Below are 22010 nucleotides of genomic sequence, written 5' to 3'. Positions count from 1 at the left end.
CTTCTTCAGCACTGAATATTAGCTTTGCACAAGCATCACTCATGGCACATACACAAGCCCAGAGGAGTGTGAAATCGGATGATAGATCGAATGTGTAAACAGAATCTGCTAAACAAGTGCGGACAAGCAAGCTTAAGATGTTACGTTAAACGGGAGCAAGAGACAGCACTTTGCCAGGTTAAAAAAAAAAGAGAGATGTTGAGAGGAAAAGGCGCATTAGAGAACTGAACTTTTAAAGAAAGAAGCATAAGGAAAAAACAGAACCAAGAGGAAGGGAGAAAGAGAGAGTGTTAGCTGGCTGGTGGAGTTAGGAAGGAGGGCCTGTGGCGGCCGAGCTGTTTCTGCCAGATAAAGTGTTTACATTAGCAGAATGCCCGCACTAAGACCCCAGCGCTGAGATGATGTTGTTAACCGTTCCTCTTCTGCCTGAGGACGCACGCACATCCTTATCCGCTAAATGGATTTTGCGTTAGTTAGTATTCAGCTTTCTTGTGTTTTTTTTGTCCTTGTCTGTAGGAAATACGAAACACATTAGTGACGTTAACTGCCTTTAACACATCGTACTCAAATTGTGTTAAAGCGCCAGAGGAAGCAGAGTGCTGTTGTTTCATTCACCTCTAAAACATCAGTAGAAAGTGCATAGAAAATGAATAAAAACAAGATTTTTGAATCCCTTTGATGGGTGAATCTCACAAAGAAATGTCTAGCTCATGTTTTATTGCACAAAAAGACGCCTATTTTTAGGACCATTAAAATTGGCATTTATGTTCTAATTCTCATTACTGTAATGCGAAAAATGTCCTTCTCATTAATGTAATACAGTAATGTGGCTAATTGTACATTTAACATTTATATTTCATCATTCAACAGAAGCTTTTATCCAAAGCGACTCGCAAATGAGGAAAATCACGAACAATTTATCATAAGCGAAGCAACAGTATTCACAGCACTGCAGTGCAGAGCTTTGAGATTACAGAAGCTGGAGCAGAAGTACAGTATATATTACAAAAAAAAGTGGATTATTTAGAAATTGCCTTTTTTATTAAAAAGATTTACCCCTTTTTAATGTTTTACATAATCTCTTTTTTGTATTTTGGCAAAAAAAAAAAAGAAAATGGCCTAGGCTTGAGATTTGCCATGGTAGGGTGAAATTATCTTCTTTACCCTAGTAAAACCAGCTTAACATAGTCTCCTAACCAGCTGAGATGCTGTAAGAAAGAAGTATTGAAATCGCTTCCATTATAATCTAAATTTTTGCCCTAACTGACCATGACAATCAGCTAATAATAAGACATTCTGTTGGTTACTTGATTTCTGTTTTTGAATTGTCTTTCTGTGTAGCACCGCCCACAGAGAACTCTCATTGGTCCAGAATCCTGTCCTACATGACTGTATACAAAAGGTGGTGCTGGTTTAACATGACTTAGCTGGGTTGATCAACTGGACTGGTAGTTGACAAACCTAATAAACCTGGTAAATCAAGTCGGTTAAAGCCGGTAGCCAACTTTTAACCTGAAAAAATAGGTTCCAAAACCTAGCTTGGGCTGCTGACCTGTTTTTTCCAGCGTGGTTAATAAAGAAAAGACACAGTTGTGCATTGAAATGTATATTTCCAGTACATCGCACACACATAACCACCCGCGCTCACATACACGTTAACAGTGAGACTGTCATATCAGCAGTGGCGATAACGCAACGTCTTCATGACTTCATGACTCTCCTCCAGCTAATATCCTGCTTATCTCTTCAATTAATATCTGTGCGCTCTTAGACATGTCAAGCTGAGCTGAGCAAGTGATCCGGATTATGGCGTCCCACTCTGTGTGACGGGATGAAGCGAGAGGAAGAGAGATAGAGAAAGAGAGGAAGGCGAAGGGGTTTGGCCCTCAGTGAAATAGTGTCCATGTGGATGGCCTCTCCCAACACAGACAAAGAGAGCGGTAGTGACAGGCCCATCTTTCCTCACCTTCCTTTCTTTCCTTTATTCTTTTTCCTTGTTTTTTTTTTTAGCGCAGGCGGTTTGTGAGGCAAAATTCGAACCTGTCCCATGGCATGTGCATGGAAGAGGGCACAGCAGGGAGATGTCTCATTTATGTCCCTTCACACTGGCTCTTTTTTCTTCCTGTCACTCCCTCCCTCCCTCCAGCCAGCTCACTATCACCATGGTTTGAGCACTAATGAAGAGGATATGATTCCTCTCCTCAGCTTCCATTTGTCAAAGCCACAGAGAGAGAGAGAGAGAGAGAGAGAGAGAACGTGCATAGGTCCTCTCCCTCTATGTTCTTCTCACACAAATTCCTTTTTTTTTTGTGTGCATCTTCCTCTACATGGTCACATGTACTCAGAGATGTGACTTATGCTAATCAAAGGTGAATGTGTGTATGGCAAGGGTTACGAGGAACCTTGTTAAGGGAGACCTAGGCTGACATGGAGACAGATGTGAGGATGTGCTATGTGCCGTCTTGAATTTTTATTTTAATTCAAGTAATTAAAGTTAAAGCATTCCTGGAAAACCCAGAAATTGGGGGGAATTACAAAATTGTGATTTCCAGAACTGAAAATGTCATGATATAATTAATATAATATACAGTATTGTTTAAATGTTTGGGTCAGTATTTTTGTTTTTTTTAGTGTTAACATTATAAATTATATTAAAAAGGAAACCGTTATTGTAATTGTAAAAAGATTTCACAGTATTACTGTTTTTACTGTATTTTTTTATTAAATCAGCAAAGGATATACAAATAAGGGTTATTTATACACAAGCTCTCATTGGCTTTTCTTCAGGCATAATTATTGTGTAACTTGTTAGACTCTCTGTGGACTAACTCAAACTCTCTCTCTCTGGCTGTAGCGGACCTTCTCGGCCAGCCCATACTCGGACCCCATCGTCGTGCAGGATAATCACGTTATGCAGCCCAGTGTGGACCAGCCTGAGATGCTTTGGGTTATGGGCCCCGTTCTTGCAGTAGTGCTCATCGTCATCATAGTCATCGCCATCCTGCTCTTCAAGAGGTGAGCAAGAGTTTTCCCACCACTCCTTCCTTCCAGCAGCAGTATCCTTACCATACAACAGAGTTGCCATTGCAAAAGATGTATTCGTTGTCAATAGTATAGCGATATATGAGAAACAGCTCACTTGTCACTTTCAAGGCAAGCAGCTGTGTTTTGGTCAACGCTGCAAATGACCCTGAACCTGTTGCGAAATCTTTGTGGGGAACTTTTTCGCCCTCACGTGAAAGTCCTATTGCAATGACTGGATTTCACAAACAAAAGTTTGCTAAACAACAGTAAATATGACTTAATTTGACTAAATATGACTCGTTCCTCCTTATAATATGGTATTTCATTTTGTGTGTGAATGTCTTTTGAATTATTTTCATTTGGGGTGTTTCTCAATTAGTAGTGATTAATTAATTAGAATTCCATGTAATTATGTCTATATTCTATTAATTGACAGCCCTAGTTTTCAATTTTGTTGATGGGGATGTGAAGTGTGCCCACCTTTTTTTTTTCCTGAGAGCATCTCTCTCAGTTTACTAGATGTGATGGTAATACAAATATTAGCCTCTTTGAAGGTCTCATTTTAAATGAAATGCACCCCTACACATCGTCGGCGTGACTCTGAATTCAGGGCTGCTTTGTACACGGAACAAGATGTGGCTAATTTTAGCTAGCTTTTCCTGCGGAGAGAACAAAAGGAGGACATTATTCATAATGACATCTTGACTCAGCCGAATAAGGCAGACATGTAGCTTGCGGCGTGACCCGGTGGTCCCATTCACAACGCTGATACAGTACTGACTAATACTCCCTCCAGCCCGTCTTTGTAAAATCCCTTACTTCAGAGCAAACCTTGCATTTGTTTTGCTCTGATTTTCACAGCGTTCAACACAAATCCACCATTTCAGCCCCCCTGATGTTACAGGACTCTTTTAGCTTTGCAGTGACTCAAATTGAGGCCGTTCCCGAGTGAAGATGCAGCGGCGAAACGGCAGCGTCAGCTTTCGGTCTAGGCAGGCGAGCGGTTCTGTGGCTGTGCTGCCACACCCTGCTGATGCTGTTCTAAAAGCTGTCATCTTCCACTGCCCACTGCTGCGAGCCAGATAGTCCAGCTAGTAGCTCTGCTATTGTATGCCCGCAGAACTGATACCTGGCTCTCTCCTGTTCACACTGACAGTCATGTTGTGACTATGACTTTTGCCTCAATGAACTCTTAATTTGCTGCTTATTAATAGTTAGTAAGGTAGTTGTTAGGTTTAGGTATTGGATAGGATTAGGGATGTAGAGTATGTTCATGCAGAATATGTGCTTTATAAGTACTAATAAACAGCCAATATGTTAATAATAGGCATGCTAATAAGCATATAGTTAATCGTGAGAACTGGTCCCTATATTAAGGTGTTTCTGGCTTTCCTACCACTGGATGCACAACTAGCCAATAGCTTTTGCAAAATCTGATCACAAATGAGTTGTATTAGCCTTTTTGACGAAGAATCATTTTCTTTTTTTGCTTAAATGAACATTTAATTATTTAGGGATGCACAGTATTAATATTTTTATAATATTTAAATAATTTCTATATTTCTAATTTCTATTCTTTTTAAATAATTTCTTATTGTCATCGATAAATGCTTGATATTAAAATTCAGTACTGAATTCTCTACTAAAATCTGTTATTTTTAAAGCTACAAGTGAATTTAGGCATAACAACAATATAATGCACAGTATGGAAAATGAATATTCATTTTGAGATTAGCTAAACATCACATTTAACAATGTTTTTAATGATTAGTATGAGCGTTAGATGATGGCATAAGTAATCTAAATGTAAAAATAATGTATGTGTTTGTACATAAATTAAAGCAGTGTATAATATGTTATATGAACAAGATTGAAGAGAGGTTGTTGTTTTTTAACTCATTCATAAATAATGAAAAAAATAAAATAAAATCTCTGAGATTGGTCGATAACTAATATGGTTCTGACATATATATTTGGGTACAACTATAATTGAGTTTTCAGCACATTTTTTACTACATCCCTGGATGTGGGCAGAAAAGATGATGAATCACCTACTTAATATTCATTAGCTGAAGCAAAGGCTAGGGTTGTGTCAGTCAGTCATTTTATACAAGTACCCATTCATTTCCTCTTTTTAATTTACTGTCTTCTAACGCAAAGTCAGATTTCTGCAAGACGTTTTTGATACGCAAGGTTAGCCACACAACTCACTTTGGTCTCTGGGTGTCTGACAGCTTCTAATCACGTGTCTCTTCCTTCCTCCGCTCCATACAAATGCAGCAAACAGGAGAGGTAGGTACCTTCAGATCATGGCCAGGTGTCTTTCTGTCACTGTTTTCATTTCAGAAGTGTCATCTGTCTCACTTTTTCACAGGCCGCAGGGTCTGCAGGTGTTACTGTTCATTAGCATGTTGTTTTGAATGACTATCCGTTCGGTTCATCCAAAACAAGATGTTGGCTGAAATTGCCTCTCTGAATAGAGATTGACAGTAGTTATACCCTGCTGTCCTTGAAAAGCTCCAGTCCTTTGGGTTTACGTCGTTACAGTGGTGCATGCCTGCTGTTGTGATCGTGATGTTTTATTTTTTGGAGATGTTTTTTTTTTTTTGCTGTGCTGTGTTGATTCTGTTCGTGTTGATCCTTCACCTCCTCCTGAAGGTCACTCAGACTGAGTGTGCGCAGTCAGCCTTTCTGCTGTCTCACCTGAGCCCTGAATGGCCCATTGTAAAGGAAATGCCAGCCCGGCGGCTGCCGAAATAGAAATGTTCTTGTCTTCAAAGCTGACATCTCCTTCCAGCGAACTGTTCTGTTTCATTTTTTCAGCGCTGTTTCTTACAGGCTAATGTATGAAATACCGCTCTCACACACATACACTCTCTCTCACAGAGCAAAATGGCCATTTTCTGTTATTTTTATCTCTGCGTTTTATTCTGAACCCAGTACAAATGGATCGTTTTAGCCTCTGGTGTATATGTATTAACTCCAAACTGAATAATTGAAGCATGCTGAGACTTACTGTACGTACAATAGAGGCAAGGGGGGCTACGTGTCCAGTGCTCTAGTGATTAGCGAAGCGGTATGCCCAGCTCTGTTAAACGGCATATGCTGTAAACCCGTCGGTGCGGCCCGCCTCGCTGGTGTCAGCCTCATTTGAGCTCTTCGGGCTTTATGAAAACTGTGCTCAGAACCTTACAAATTGAGTGCAGTGAGATGTGAAATTTCCCGAGCAGTTGGCTCTCCCATATTCGTTAGGGATTTGTGTCCGTGTGTCTGAGGATGGGTTTCCACTGACAGATGTTCTGCGTCTGTGTGTGTGTGTGTGTGTGTGTGTGTGTGTGTGTGTGTGTGCAAGACAGCTTTACCTGCTGGAAGAGTGCACTCGGGAGTGCAGGTGCTACAGTGGCGTAATTACCGGTGTTGTGCCATCCAGCTGATGTGCTAATTACCTAGTCGCCTTGTTTTCCCCACAAACAAGGAGCGTTGCACCCTGAATATTTAGCGAGCTTGCTAACAGAACCGAGTGAAGCGCTGAACAAACACACTATTTGCTTTTATTTCGGATCACTTTGACCCCTTCATATCCCAAAGGGAATTCCTAATGTACTCTAAAAGCAGTGAGGCTTTAACAAGAAATGAAGCTTGTGCATTTTAGACTGATTACTTTGTTGTCTTTAAGACCCCATGAAAACAAATTTGGAGTTCTGTTGCTTGTAGTCGACCTCTGTTAGTTTTGAGGTCGTCTGTAGGCTTGAGTATACTCCTGAAAGTTGACAAAAACAACCTATATAGGTATATGCATGATGTATACAGATATAATAGATATGTTAAAAGTTCCTTTCCAGAAGAACTAACCAAAATATTATATTATATTATATTATATTATATTATATTATATTATATTATATTATATTATATTATATCAAATTCTTTCTCGTAAATCATGTATTGAGTCGCCAACACAGGACACATGGGTGTTTAATAGATGTTAATTGGTTATGGAGATGATGTATCCACATTTCACTGTCCCATCCCTCAGAACTATTTAATTTATCTTTATTTTTTTGTTGTCCGTTTCAAATCTTTCGAATCTGTTGGCCTTCTCTGTTGGTGGGTCTGACGTGGTCTGAATGTGTCAGCAGAAGCACTCATGCTGACTCCATTTTGCTCTTACAGGAAGAGGGCGTCCCCCCTACCGAAAGATGATCACTCTGGTGGTGTGAAGGATTGTCTTCTGGCCAACTCGTCTGATCCTGTAGAAATGAGGAGACTCAACTACCAGACACCAGGTAACACACCATACACCATATGTACTGTAGACACACACTACCAATCTGCCAGAGCCCCATGTGTTCTCCACCATATGCACGCATACACTTTTCCTGTGACTCAGTGTGTGATATTTGAGCTTATCACCATATGCACAATGCACAAAGACAAATTCAGCCTCTTCCTTACATACATAATGCATGCACATCATCCATTGTACTATATAATCTGTATCTTGTTCAGTAACACTGATATTGTTTTTTCTCTACACAAACATGCGTCAGCATATGCCACCGAATGTGTCATTTAGCATAAACAGGATGTGTATGCGCAAATGCAGGCACACAGCGACTGAAGTGACAGCGCGTCTTTGTAATCAGAATGATCTATTACTGCCGTACATATCTTCCAATCTTCACAGCCCACCCACAACAGCCCATGAGAGAGGAGGCACTTTCAGTCATAACACTGAATCTGAAAGCCAGATAAAAAGCTGCTCTACAGAAATGCTGTTATGTGGTTGGTTGGTTGTTTATTATTCATTTTATTTTATTTTTAATAAATATATTTTATTGTAATATAGCCATTTCATTTTCATTTGTAAAATGCCGTTTTAGAACAGTGTAAGGTGTTTTCATTTGAAAACAAATGTACTGTTTTATGACTGTTTAGTGTGAGTATACTAAATAAGCAGTAGCTGTAGGAAAGTGTAATGAAGCACAATATTTCATATTACTATTTGTAATTTGGTTGCTCTGAATTTAGCTGTTCATTGCAGTTCCTCCATTTACTGTCTCATCTCCTTGGAGTGTCTTATATGGACTCAATTCACCTAAAGGCCTCTTGCACTCTTTCAACCCCTCTTTGTTAATTAGCCTTCCTGCTTTCCATTCCCAAGGTGAGTGAGAGGCAGCTCTGTGACGCTAAGAGAAAATGTCAGGCCTGCCTCTCTCTCCTCTAATAGCCGAGCGGTGGCAGTCGAGCCAGGTTATTACAGACCCTTTCAGTCCTGAAGAGCACATAATTACCACAGGCAAAACAGCCATACAGCTCTCTTACCGTAAATCCCCGCTGCCACAGCCAGCGGTTTTCATATGGCAGCAGAGTGGCGACAAGCGCACTTCACATTTCAGCGTTTGATTAATTTTTGAAACACTGGATTGAGTTGTTTTTGTGTTGTTTATGAGTACAAATTATGTGACGGTATATTAATATAGGGTTTTTTCTTCAACTACAGGTACTTTTATGCCTTGGGGTCATTTTTTATTATAAGGTTTTTCTTCTTTTTTAAATGTCTTGTCAAGATTAAAAAATATAAAAATCCAACATAAAAATATGTATAATTATTACACTTATAAAACTGAATTTAAAAAGGGGGTTAATTAAACATAAGCCATTATAATCTTTATTGTGTGAAAATAATTAATAATTTATGAATGTCCCTCAGTTGCAGTATCATTTCTATTACAACCAGCTAATATTATCAACAGTTGGATAAACATGATGTGTGATGAAAAATAATAGGTAATAAATATCACATATAAAACAACGTATGTGAACATATGATTTAATTATAATACATGATGCACTAGTTATGAAAATAGCCTTCTGAAAAGGCAAGATTAAAAAAATACTTTAACTGAGATGTGATGAAAATTATATTGTGGTGAATGATTGCCTATTTATGATGCTTCAGGAAAAAAAAGAAAGAAAAGAAAGATGACAGAATTGTTCTGTCCATGTATGCCCACTGTTATACATAGCTGATCTGAAAAAGTGTTTTCTACTACCCTAATTGAAGAAACACCCGTATCTGAGGCAGGAATAGCTTGTGTTGTACCTGCATTAACTGCAAGAGTGTGTTATGTACAGCACACACATGCCCTATTCTAACTTTATTTCCTGCCATTGTCTTGAATGTAGCAGTAAGGTTATGTTTCCAGACCCTTATCCATACATTTCTGGTTATATTTTCACTTGAATGACCTTGGACATTCATTTCAATTCCAGACATCTAGTAATCTGCCTTTCCCTGCTTTGCATGCTGGGTTGTAGCTCTTCACTGCCTAATTAACTTGCTGTTTAACATGGATGTAGCCTTTGTTGTATTCACTTAATGTGCTTATGGTGCAGCTTATTGTGCTGTTAGCCTCTAAATATACAGAATACTATGTGTCTCATTTGTCTTATTTGTGTGCTAGAAAACAGTGATAATTATATGTAAATAGCAAATGCTATTTTTGTTATATAAAATATGATGGCATGTGTCTGAATATATGAAATATGTGTACTACTTTTCTGCTACAAACTAGAACAACAGTATGTCAAATGAGTAGGATATTTATTTACTAACTATTCAGGATACAGTATCCAGTGATACTCTGTTAGAAAGTTGTTCCTTATGGTTAAATTGTTTAATAGCTATAAATTATTTTCTTGGTTTTTGTCCTTGTCTAATGTTGCTTTATCTCATACTGTACATATGGCATTCTCACAAGGTGACTGGATATGTTCATTCATCTACTTCACAATTTTCACCACTGACACTTTAAATTAACATGCACTTTTGAGCATTTACATGCATAGTATCCTTACCTGTACTGTAAAGCGTTTCTTCTGACTTTTCACTTCAGATAAAATGTGTGAAAAGTCACAAATATAGCTCATATGTGTTGCATCGCATATTCCACCAAAGAAATGTAAAATGTGTCAGCAATCTAGACCAGACCAGTTTTTGGCATCACGTCGGTGTGGTTGATTAAGAGAGTGGCCCCATGATCCTGCCGCCCACTGTCTCGCAGTAACGGTTGCATGAAGTAGCTGGCAGGGGGCTCGTCCAGACATTACTGTGCTCACTGTGGGCATAATGAACTCATAATGGGGAATCATTCCCAACCATGTCCCATTAAGCATCTCAGTCCTGCTCATTCATCCTCAACCACTGGAATCCTAATGACAGATCCTCTCTATTACAAACCCCCCTCCTTTCCTCATCAAACAACACACAGGTTGAACATTTCCTCAGTTCCAGCTGAGCATGTAGCCTTGATACGTTCACAGGGGCTGATAGTGGCAGGGAAATGTTTTTTGGCACTAAGATGACCCCCCCAGACAAGAAATCCAGAGCTTGTTTGGGGGATAGACGTAAGCAGGCACAACATATGTCAGCACAAATCTAACCGAAGGATCATGTCACATCAAGGTGCGAGAAGAACCTCTTTATGTCGTGCCCTCCTCAACTCAAAACTGACAGACACGCTCCCCGCTGTAACAGCACAATGCATCAGGTGTGATGTCCTCACCACTTCTCGTTGTCTTATTTTCTCTTTTAGGAATGAGGGAACATCCTCCCATTTCTGTCTGCGAGTTAGCAGACCACATTGAGCGACTCAAGGCCAACGATGCCCTTCGATTTTCCCAGGAGTATGAGGTAAGACAATAGCTAAACTTATTCAACTGGTGCAGCTGGATTAATTATAGGGGTTGCTAGGACAGGGGTTGCTAATCCTGCTTTTGGAGGACCAGAAGTTTAGCTTCAGTGACATTCACACAATCAAGAATGTTCAGGGTTACTTGAAAATAACAGGCAGTTGTGTTGGAGCAGGGTTGGAACTGAAGTCTGAATGAAGGTGGTCCTTCAGGAGCAATGTTGGCTACCTACATAGTTTCGGGGTGCCCAATCCTGTTTCTGGAGAGCTACCCTTCTGCTAAGTTCAGATCCAACTCTAATAAAACGCATCTGAACCAGCTAATTAAGATCTTTGGAAACAGAGCAGAGTTGGACCTGAACTCTGCAGGAAGGTAGATCTCCAAGAACAGGATTGGGCACCCCTGGTTTCAGACTTGAGTTCCAACCCTGCTCCAACACAACTGCCTGTTTTTATCCTCCGCCCTGCTAAAGCTATCTTTGAGCTACAATATCCAGATGTTTCAGGTGGAAGGTCACTATCTGCACTGCTCATTTGCATAAAGTTGAGCTTTTCACTCATGTTTCCAGAAATCGCCAACTCTCATTGAAAATGAATGGTATTTTGTCACTTTGCCGCAAAGAAAAATTGTGCAAATTTGTACCTTTAGGGGTACAACAGCTTCTTGTTGCAGAGACACATTTGTACCTTAATTACTGCTTAAGGGTTCATAGTAGTACCTTAAGACTGCTGAAGTACTAATATGCACCTTTTAGGACTAGAAATGGCAGAAAGCTTTTTGAGAGTACTGCCCCAGTGACAAGCTGTTGTACCCCAAAGGTACAATTTTTGTCAATTTTTTTTGACAGTGTCGAAGCTTGTCGCTACCAAAGTGATTTTCTTTTAAGAGTTCATTCTCGGCAGAAACTCAAAAAAAAAAAAACTGTAGGGGGTCCGTTCTTTGGCCTTATTTGGTATTTTAATTTTGTTTCTTTTGTTTGATTGCTGTGTCTTGTCTGTCTTTTGAACCATTTTCTCACATACTTTTCTCACTTTGGTGTTGTCTAATAGATTCTCCTGCCATCAACACGTAGAGCACCCACATCCGGTGTTATGGCAGCTTCTCACGCTTACCTCTCCCAGACAGGCAGATGTTAATTTTCTCATGATCTCTCTCTAGAAATCTTAAATACACACAAAAGCCTTGTCACTTATTCCTGATGTTGAGAAAAAAGCCTGTTAAACCTTTTTCTCAGAGCGATATTTAACATGACTGTCAGTCGTCACCCTAAAGGTGTGGAATTATTTAATTAAAAGATCAGACGCTGTTGGCCCAGTCGGTTTTGGTGAGACAATTTTTTTTCCAATCACAGTTGTATTTATAGTAAAACTGCAATTAAAACGTCACTCCAACCAACGAAACCCTCTTTTCTGTAATTACACACGTGTCTGTGAAAAAAAAAAAACATAAAATACAAGGATTTTGTCTTTTTATAGACCTCCTTTTATTCATTCCTCTCTACAGACGTTTAGTGACACTTTGAGGGACGGGTCGAGCTGTTTCAGCAACCATATGTGACAAATCTCTCCTCCCTCCGATGCGTTTGTGGTTTTCACCACACAAGCCCTCCATAGCCAGGCGGTGCTCACAACCTGCTCTTGGCATGTCGTGATGTCATGTCCTCCTGTCAAGGAAGGCCCCCTCTCAAGGGGACAGATGGTTCCGCTTGGGCCAATGGGAGTAGCCTAGTCCAGCCAGCATGAGCAAGGCAGTGGGACACCAGCACGTTTATTGGCTCCGTGCTGTGCTTGATGCATCCGTTGCCCAGTTTCATTGTTTTGCATACTTATTTCTACCAAAGATACTCAACATCTTGTTCCCTCTGCCTTGTAATCAGTTGCTACTTGCTTTTGACAAAACTGTCACCACACCATAGAGCGGATCTTTACAGAAAACCAGTATGACAACCAGATGTACGTACTTATATAACCCAATAGTCAGTTGTTTTTGAAAGATTTACACTGCATAAACAAGAACCAGAATTTGAATTGAGAGGTGTCCAAAAAATTGTCCTTGGCTTTTGAAGTGCTCTGTATCACTCCTCAACTTGACTGGTGGCTATAGCAATAGCTAACACTCCCATCAGACACTGATTTTTACCAGTAACGAGCTTATGTTTGTCAACCCACTAGAGCCAAAGCTTTTTATAGGAGCCAGCGCTCACCTCCCACCGCTATCATTATCCGCATCTCTCAAGCTTGTCATCTCATGTAGTGACAGCTCATATTTGTTCCCCTTGTTTGCCGAGCACTGCCAGTCAGCATTCCAGCTGTCTTATTCACACATTACCTGTACTTGCGTGCGAAAGCTTATGGCAAAGTAAATGTTCCTCCAAGATGCTTGCTGATAAACTGGCAGAGAAATACTTAGCACGTCAGATACTTGTGTACAATGATGTGTATACAATGTGGCAGTTTGTTTATATTGAGTGCTGAGTTGCTGTTTACTTTTGAGCATTACTTCATATGTGGAAATTTCAAAACCAGTTATGTTTTGAAGAGAGTGCTTTATGGCTGTTTACAGAGGCATCGAAAACAAGCGCATAAGTTTGAAAGGATCCAAGGAGGCTGATGTTATCCCAAATCCAGTGAAAGGTGTGGAGGTTGATGGACACTGAGTTAACCAGAGCCTTGTCCAGAACAGGCAGATCAATGCTGAATAACAAGAGACCCCGTGACATTATTGACTGGCCGAGCAAGCTGCTGCATATTGCTGTTGATCAATGCGCCGATACGACCCAGTGTCATTTGAGCCGAGGAGATCTGTGACTTGAGAAGGAAAGGGAGAGAGTGCCACCCCACCTCTAGCCCCTTGAGTAATCCTCTGAAGTCAGAATGAGGAATCCAGTATTCAGCTCCATGCAGATTGCATCTTTCATTTCTTGCTGAAATTGTACATTTTATTAATTTGACCGATGCTTTATTTATTTATCAGTATGTGTGCTTCCTGGTTATTAAACACGTGACTTCTTGGTGTTTCTAGCATCATGTTTCATTTGAGCCAAAGGAACATTAACTTTATTATTATTAATACCAATTCTGTCTCAGCCTTTTCATATGCAAGTTGTACATTTTCTGTTTCCCTTTTGTGAGTTCTGTTATAGCTGTGAATTTGGAATGTAAAAACATACTAGAGGAAGAAAGTGTGAGCAGACAAGTCAATTCTTCCCTTTATTTTAAATTCTAAACATCCTAAAATGCAGTGAATGATTGTGCCATCAAAACAACCAGCCACAAATTACTTGATAAAGGTCATTTATTTTATATTTAAATTCAATACATTTATGTATTTTATTTATTGTATTTTATTATGTGCCCTCCAGAAGCTTGCATTCTGCAAGAGAACAGTAGCATTCTCTATTCTTTTTCTATTCTATCTACTTCTTTTCTTTTTAATTATTATAAAATAATAATAACTTGACCCTTTAATAATAACTTGACACTATTCTATCTCTTTCTATCTACTTTTTTCTTTTTATTTATTATTCAAAAAAAAAAAAACACCTCACTATGTGTACTGCATTAGACTAACCGGGAATTGTCACAGCAATTATATATTGTTGCTCTTTTGTTGTTTTGATTGCTTCTATTACCCTAATTTCTAAGTCGCTTTGGATAAATCTGTCTGCTAAATGATTAAATGAAAATGTAAATGTAAATGTATTTATCTGTTTGTTTGTTGTTACCACTGTAGACATTAGTGTGTAGATACAATTTGAATTTTTATCCAAGTTCTAGTGTTTTTTAGTGCATTGATAGCAATGAATTGTTGTGCCATCAAAATTACTTAATAAAGGTTATTTGTTTATTTATGTTTCACCATAGATATCTAACTGTAGATGCAGTTGGATGATGACTATTAAATGTTTGCAACATTAACAACAATAGATTATTAAATCAACAATGATTTATCCCATTAGTTTTTTTTTGTTTTTTTTTACAGTGGACCATCCTCCTCACCTTATAATATCTCTAATAATACATTTTAATGGCTGTAACTTGACATGACCCCTCAAACATTTGTACATTGCAGACAACTGACCTGTTTTAAACGTCTGTTACCCATTCAGGGCGTCACCTCATGCATGCAGCCAGTGATATATGCAGGCTCCAGATGTGTTCATCTGTCCTCTCTCTTTAGAGCTTCCTGTCTGTCTCCATAAATCCACACTCTCCCTTTTGGGTCTGCTATTCCTCAGCCATTGCTCTTCCCTCTTCGCTCCTGTCAGCGGGCACAAAATCAAGCGCAGGCATGAAGTCCACATGGACACCAGTAATCCATTAGTCCGGGCCGAGCGTCTGAACGCTCCCTCCTCTCAGCGTAATCTTTCGCATCAAAGCCATATGCCCCGATGAGCTCAGGTACGGACGTACCGAGTCAGTGGTACTATTATCGGAGCCCCCTGCAGTGATCATGTTTGAATTATGGTGTCAGTGAGCACTAAGCCATCTGTTGGTTACCTGTGATAATACAGCAGATGAACTTGCTGTTATTACAGGGCAGATGATCACTAGTAAGGGAACAGAACTGCAATATACCCACAAAGGGATCTAAATTACCACTCTTGAGCTTTGCCAGTCCATCGGTTCTAACAACCCCTGGTGGCAAAGTCAGCTCCGGTTCTTGCGGGTCTCTGTTCAAAACATCGGGGTTGCTATAGAAACAAAGCCTCTCTTGCTGAAGTGATGCTAGTTCAAATTTACCCCTGCGGCACTCTGTGGTATCAAGCTTCAAACAAGGTGCCTCAAAAGACTGAACAGATTTCTCTCTCTCTCTCTCCCCTCCTTCTCTTTGTCCTCTCATCTTTCCCCTGCAGTCCATTGATCCAGGCCAGCAGTTCACATGGGAGAACTCCAACTTGGAGGTCAACAAGCCAAAGAACCGTTATGCCAACGTTATTGCTTACGACCACTCGAGAGTTGTTCTCACCCCTGTGGACGGTAAAAGTCAAACAAACGTGTTGACCTTTAACATTTCATTGTGGTGACAGATGTGTGTATGTTTAGGGGAAGCATGCAATTAGCACAAATAGTGGCATAAGTGGGCCACCAGTGAATTGTTGTCTCACTCTATAGGTGTTCCAGGCAGCGACTACATCAATGCCAACTACATTGATGGTTACCGTAAGCAGAATGCCTACATTGCCACGCAGGGCCCTCTGCCTGAGACTCTGAGCGACTTCTGGAGGATGGTTTGGGAGCAGAGAGCCAGTACCATCGTCATGATGACCAGACTGGAAGAGAAGTCCAGGGTGAGTACCAGGGGCATAGAACAGTTTAGACACAGTATTAAACATCAAAACTAGTTCAAAATTAGTACTAGTAGTTTAGTATGAGTACTAGTACTAATAGCTTACTAGTAGTAAGTTCAAAACTAATAGTTACTGTATGTGATTTAACTTTTACTTAATAGTTCCCTCACTTATTTTTAATCAATTTATTATTTTATTTTAATGTAATATTCATTTTTATTTATAATATGTAATACTAAATGTTATATTGAAATATGACTATTGAATGAGTTCTATTTCATATATGAATTAGAATATTTACTAAATTTGAAATGTTTCATATTTGATGTATAGTATTTACTACATCATTTTAAATATTCATTGCAAAAAACAGTCACACACTATATTCACAATAACTTAAAAAAAATGAAAATCAAAAAGTATTTTAAAAAATATTTAAAAAAAAATCAGTATTAAAAAAAATCTTGATTCTGTTTTGTAGTGCTAGTTGTTGTTTTTTTACACTACTATTCAGAAGTTACAGTAGGTAAAGTTTTTTTTGTTTGTTTTGTTTTTTTGTTTGTTTTTTTTTGTTTTTTTTTTAAGATTTATTTTTGTCGTTTTCACCTTTATTACGATGGGACAGATCAGAACTGACAGGAAGCGAAGTGGGAGAGTGGTAGGGGCGTGGGATTGGGGAAGTTCCTTGAGTCGGGATTTGAACTCGAGACGCCCGTAGTGCCATGGTGCTGTATGTCAGTGCGCTGCCCACAAGGCTATCTGCGCCGAATAGGTTTTATTTTTTTATGTATTTGAATAAAGTCATTTATGCTCACAGGCTAAAGATTCTGGGAAAAAAGGAGTAATATTACAATTATTAGTAGTAAAATATTATTACAATTTAAAATGTGTTTTCTGTTTTGATATACTTTAAAATGTAATTCTTTCCTGAGATGGCAGAGATGAATTATTCAACAGCCATTACTTAGGGTTCTTTGATGAACAACAGTTAGGAGAACAGCATTTATTTAAAAAAGTAATGTAATGTAAGATTTTTTTTCTTACATAGAAAAGGCATAATTTTATGAAAGTCCCAGCCAAATAAAGGTATTGATTTCTTAAAGAAATAAAAGAAGTGTCGATTGATAGTGTAAGTACAGAGTACATAAAACTCTATTTACAAAGAACACACTGAGGTTCCCTCCAAAATAGTAGTATAGTAGTAGAGTTCCTATCCAACCTCACAAAATATAGTAATAAAATAAAAGACAAAATACCATTGCCATCCTTTTTGTTGGATGACACAGTACAATGGTTCACAACTCTCTTCGTGCTATAAAACATCCCTCTGTGCTTGGCACTAAAGGGACCTGCGTTTCTATCGAGTCCAATCACTACGTGGGCTTTTAGTGCGCTGTTGTGTTGGGCGCAGCAACAGGCCAGTGGCACCCAGAGTTGGTGAGAGAGCGACTCTGTCGACTAGTCTTCTGTTCAGCTCAAATGTCATATCTGACAGTAGATAACCTGTAATTCCTCCCCCTGGAGAATGCGTGCACTCAGGTTTTTGTTGATGGATGGGAGGTCAGATGGGAGCTAAAGGCTTATAGAGAAAGAGACATGTGTTGGCAGAGCTAGCGTGGTAAATGAGTGGGATTTGGCAAGGCTGTGGACCTATAAAGCATTACTTCATAGGTAAAGGGCGTCCCCAAGCCCTGTGATGAAAACCTCCAGCAGAGACAGAACAACTGGCCTAGTTTCACTGCTGACAGGACCTACCTTGAAGAAGAAATAAACTCTACGTCATTTTTTCTTGGTCTTTGTCTGGAGTTGATTGAACGCTATACAAAACACCATTTGAAGAGATTTCTACCGCTTTTGTCTAATTTTAAATGATATTTGGATGCACTCTACTTTGTTGTTAATGGGAGTTGTCCTCAATTCAAAAATAAGCTTTGTCCTTGTGAATTATTGGGTGCAGGTGGCACACACCTTTGCCATAACTCAGTAATTTCAATACTATAATGAAATTAGGTAAATATTCACCATTCAGATGTGAACTGTGTATGCTTGTGTAAAGCTGTATAAATATAAGCCCTAGTAATAAGGACACTTGTATAGGAAATCAGTACAGTTGGCTGATATATTGAATATTCACAGTATATTGACAATAATTTAGCTGGTGATATAAAAAACAAACATTATTGATATGTTTTTATATTTTTAAGTTATATTCACATTATTATAATTGATTATTATTATTATTACAACAGTCTTGCAATTAAGTATGAGTGTAAATATAGAGATGTTTCATAGTATTCTTTTCTTTTCATAGTAGACTTTCTTCTTTTTTGAAGAAGAAGAAAGTCTCTTATGTTCATCAAGGCACTATTTAATTTAACTATATAAAAAGCACTATTGTGAAATATTATTGCAAAAAAATAAAACGGTTTGGTATTTTGGTACATTTTCAAACATAATTTATTTTTGTGCTGACAAAGTCGAATTTTTAGCAGCCATTACTCCTGTCTTCAGTGTCACATGATCCTTTAGAAATTCAAATATGCTGATTTGGTGCTTAAAAAACATTTCTGACATTTTCAATGTTGTGCTTACAGTTGTGTTCAATATTTTTGTGGAAACCTTAATATATAAATATTGAAACACCACAAGGCTGTAAAATATGGAATTTTTTTTCTGATAACTGTATATATAGTTTACATAACAATAAACATTTATTTTAAATTTAAGTGTCTGACATTTCAGTGGGACTTATAGAATTCAGCATTTACTCCTGCACTGTTTGACTGTGTTTCATTCTTGTCCTCTTAAACAGGTCAAGTGTGACCAGTATTGGCCCATTCGTGGCACAGAGACTTACGGAATGATCCAAGTGACCATGCTTGACGCTGTTGAGTTGGCAACTTACAGTGTGCGCACCTTTGCCCTTTACAAGGTAAAAAGTTGCTTGCCTTTTCCTCTCATATAGTAAGTTTCCACATTTTCAGCCATTTAACCTCCTTTCTCCCACTTTGCTCAAACAGAATGGCTCTAGCGAGAAACGCGAGATCAGGCAGTTCCAGTTCATGGCCTGGCCAGACCACGGAGTGCCTGAATACCCCACCCCCATCCTAGCCTTCCTGCGTAGGGTCAAAGCCTGCAACCCTCCTGATGCTGGACCCATGGTAGTGCACTGCAGGTTAGCGCCGGTCCCCAGTCTTTCATTTACTGCTGACCTTTTCACTTATAAAACTCTCCTGTAAAGTGAACAGTTGTAGGTTTGCTTGGTGGAATTGGCAAAAAAGGTTAGGTTTCAAATGTTTTATGGCTGTCTAGTGAAAACATCTATTTAAAGTGAATATTAGATGGAATATTTCCATTATATTCCATACAACTTATATAGGAATATAATAGAAATATTTATATATGTAATTCATTTGATTATTTTGTTCAGTATATGATTTAATTAATTTATTTAAAAATCTTATCAATTGGCACTCTTAGTATTAGAACCTAGTTTGTTTGTAGTGTAACCAGTTTGTCTATCTCAGTGCTGGAGTGGGCCGCACGGGCTGCTTCATAGTTATTGATGCCATGTTGGAGCGGATGAAACATGAGAAGACAGTAGACATTTATGGCCACGTCACATGCATGAGAGCCCAGAGGAACTACATGGTGCAGACGGAGGACCAGTACATCTTCATCCACGAGGCCTTGCTGGAGGCCGCCACCTGTGGAAACACAGAGGTCCCTGCACGAAACCTCTATGCCCACATCCAGAAGCTCACCCAGCCACCGCCGGGAGAGACCGTCACAGCCATGGAGCTGGAGTTTAAGGTGACTACACATCACATGATCAAATTAATACTGTGTTATTGTCTTTAATGAAAACAAAATATAAAAAAATACCAGGTAGCTTCAGTGGCAGTTGCTTTTGTAACATTATCGTCGTGGCCTTTTCCGTTTCTGAACGTGGCAAATAGCACTGCACACATGATGAAATTTTGTTTAGAATACGTATAATTAGTATTATTTTAGCATCACTGATATGTTACTATTATTACTATTATTTTATTCATGCTTTAAATGCATTTTTATTTTACATTTTGTTTTAATTTGGATTTTAGTTGAAGTTTTAGGAATTTTGTTGTTATCATATAATGCACATGAAATGTGAATCAGACTACAAAGTTTAGGGTACTTATAAATCGAACAATCAGAATCTGGAATCAGACTGGATTTGTTCAGACTGACAAAAATTGGTGCATGTAAACAAATATAATGACTCAAACCTAATAAATGTTTTATTGAAAATGCTTTACTGTTCCATCTGTTAATAGTGCTGTTGGGATATAAGTGAATGCTGGTAAAACTAGGATGCTCAACTCAGAGCGGATTCTAGAAGTAGAAACAGCATCTGGCGCAAAGACCGGAGTGGGTACCCAGTACAGACAGAGCTTGTAGTAGAGCCAACGGTCTCTATGCGCTCTCTGCTGATGTCCATCTGTGCTTTCTCTGCCCCGCTGCCAGTCACGCCCTCGCTTTCCCAGTCAGACCGTTATGCCTGCACCCCTCTGTACTGCTGCAGAGCTCACCTTCATTTTACAATCACAACAGACATGCTTTTAGTGTCGTTTTGCTCTATAGGTCACAGCTCCCCCACATTTAAAAAAATATTCTGTTTCAGAACGTTTTCCACTATGTTTCTGCCAGCTTGTTTACGCTCAAGCACTCTGAACCCAACACTGTTTCCACAGAGACTCGCAAACTCCAAAGCCCACACTTCTCGATTCATCAGCGCCAACCTGCCCTGCAACAAGTTCAAGAACCGGCTCGTCAATATCATGCCTTTTGAGTCCGCACGGGTGTGCCTGCAGCCAATCCGAGGAGTGGAGGGGTCTGACTACATCAATGCCAGCTGCATCGATGGATACAGGTAGCTGCCCGTGCCAAACCGTTACAAAAACATGGAGGAGCATGTTTGCTTTAATTCTCAAGGTTTAGATGAAATGTTTTTTTTTTCTTCAAGCAGCTGCTATAAACATATTTGTTAGAGCCATTCAAGATTCTGTCAGTTGTGGATCTAAAAAGAAAAAAACTGACTGCACATGCAGTTGCGTTGCATTATGAATTGCTCTCTCCGACACATTTCAACAAATCATGAATCAGAGCTTGCTTGCTTCTGTGTTTCCTGGTATAAAAATAGATCCAGGGCTCAAAATTGAATAATTTTCACACCTGCATGCAAGTTAATTTGAGAACATGCACCATTCAGTTGTTTCTTACCAACCATGAAATGTATTTTGCATTATTTTTAATAACATTATATATTATATTTTATTTTTCATATATGTGACCCTGGACCACACAACCAGTCTTAAGTTGCACGGAGATATTTGTAGCAATAGCCAAAAATACATTGTATGGGTCAAAATTATAGATTTTTCTTTTATGCGAAAAATCATTAGGATATTTAGTAAAGATGATGTTCCATGAAGATATTTTGTAAATTTCCTACCGTAAATATATCAAAACTTCATTTTTGATTAGTAATATGCATTGCTAAGAACTTCATTTGGACAACTTTAAAGGCGACAACTTTAATTTTCTCAATATTTAGATTTTTTTGCACCCTCAGATTCCAGATTTTCAAATAGTTGTATCTCAGCCAAATATTGTGCTATCCTAACAAACCATCAATGGAAAGCTTATTTATTCAGCTTTCAGATGATGTATACATCTCAATTTCGAAAAATTGACACTTAAGACTGGTTTTGTGGTCCAGCGTCACATATAGAGAAAGAGAGAGATAATACAGTAACAAATAACAATATTTGCTCAGGTCACTTGCATCGACAAGGGTCAGATCATTGCTACAATTCGATTCAATTTCAACTATCTAATATACAGGTGCATCTCAATAAATTAGAATGTCGTGGAAAAGTTCATTTATTTCAGTAATTCAACTCAAATTGTGAAACTCGTGTATTAAATAAATTCAATGCACACAGACTGAAGTAGTTTA

General features: G+C 38.8%; 1 protein-coding gene across 5 annotated transcripts in view; it reads left to right on the top strand.

The window, feature by feature from the left end:
- Nucleotides 1-22010, top strand: part of ptprfb (protein tyrosine phosphatase receptor type Fb) — a 148578-nt gene that overhangs the window by 107864 nt on the left and 18704 nt on the right. For 3 of the 5 annotated variants that reach the window (XM_016502243.1, XM_016502242.1, XM_016502240.1), the window contains 9 exons: nucleotides 2855-3015; nucleotides 7198-7310; nucleotides 10623-10720; nucleotides 15575-15698; nucleotides 15834-16009; nucleotides 18822-18941; nucleotides 19030-19184; nucleotides 19537-19822; nucleotides 20743-20921. In XM_016502243.1, coding sequence (XP_016357729.1) covers nucleotides 2855-3015; nucleotides 7198-7310; nucleotides 10623-10720; nucleotides 15575-15698; nucleotides 15834-16009; nucleotides 18822-18941; nucleotides 19030-19184; nucleotides 19537-19822; nucleotides 20743-20921 — 1412 coding nt within the window. Of the gene's footprint in view, nucleotides 1-2854; nucleotides 3016-5304; nucleotides 5317-7197; nucleotides 7311-10622; nucleotides 10721-15574; nucleotides 15699-15833; nucleotides 16010-18821; nucleotides 18942-19029; nucleotides 19185-19536; nucleotides 19823-20742; nucleotides 20922-22010 lie in introns of all 5 variants that reach the window. The other 2 variants (XM_016502239.1, XM_016502241.1) reach the window with 1 other exon arrangement.

This window comes from Sinocyclocheilus anshuiensis, unplaced genomic scaffold, assembly GCF_001515605.1.
Source record: "Sinocyclocheilus anshuiensis isolate Anshui unplaced genomic scaffold, SAMN03320099.WGS_v1.1 scaffold718, whole genome shotgun sequence".
Classification (NCBI taxonomy): domain Eukaryota; kingdom Metazoa; phylum Chordata; class Actinopteri; order Cypriniformes; family Cyprinidae; genus Sinocyclocheilus; species Sinocyclocheilus anshuiensis.
The sequence above is the reverse complement of the archived record's forward strand: the minus strand, read 5'-3'. Positions and strand labels throughout refer to the sequence as shown.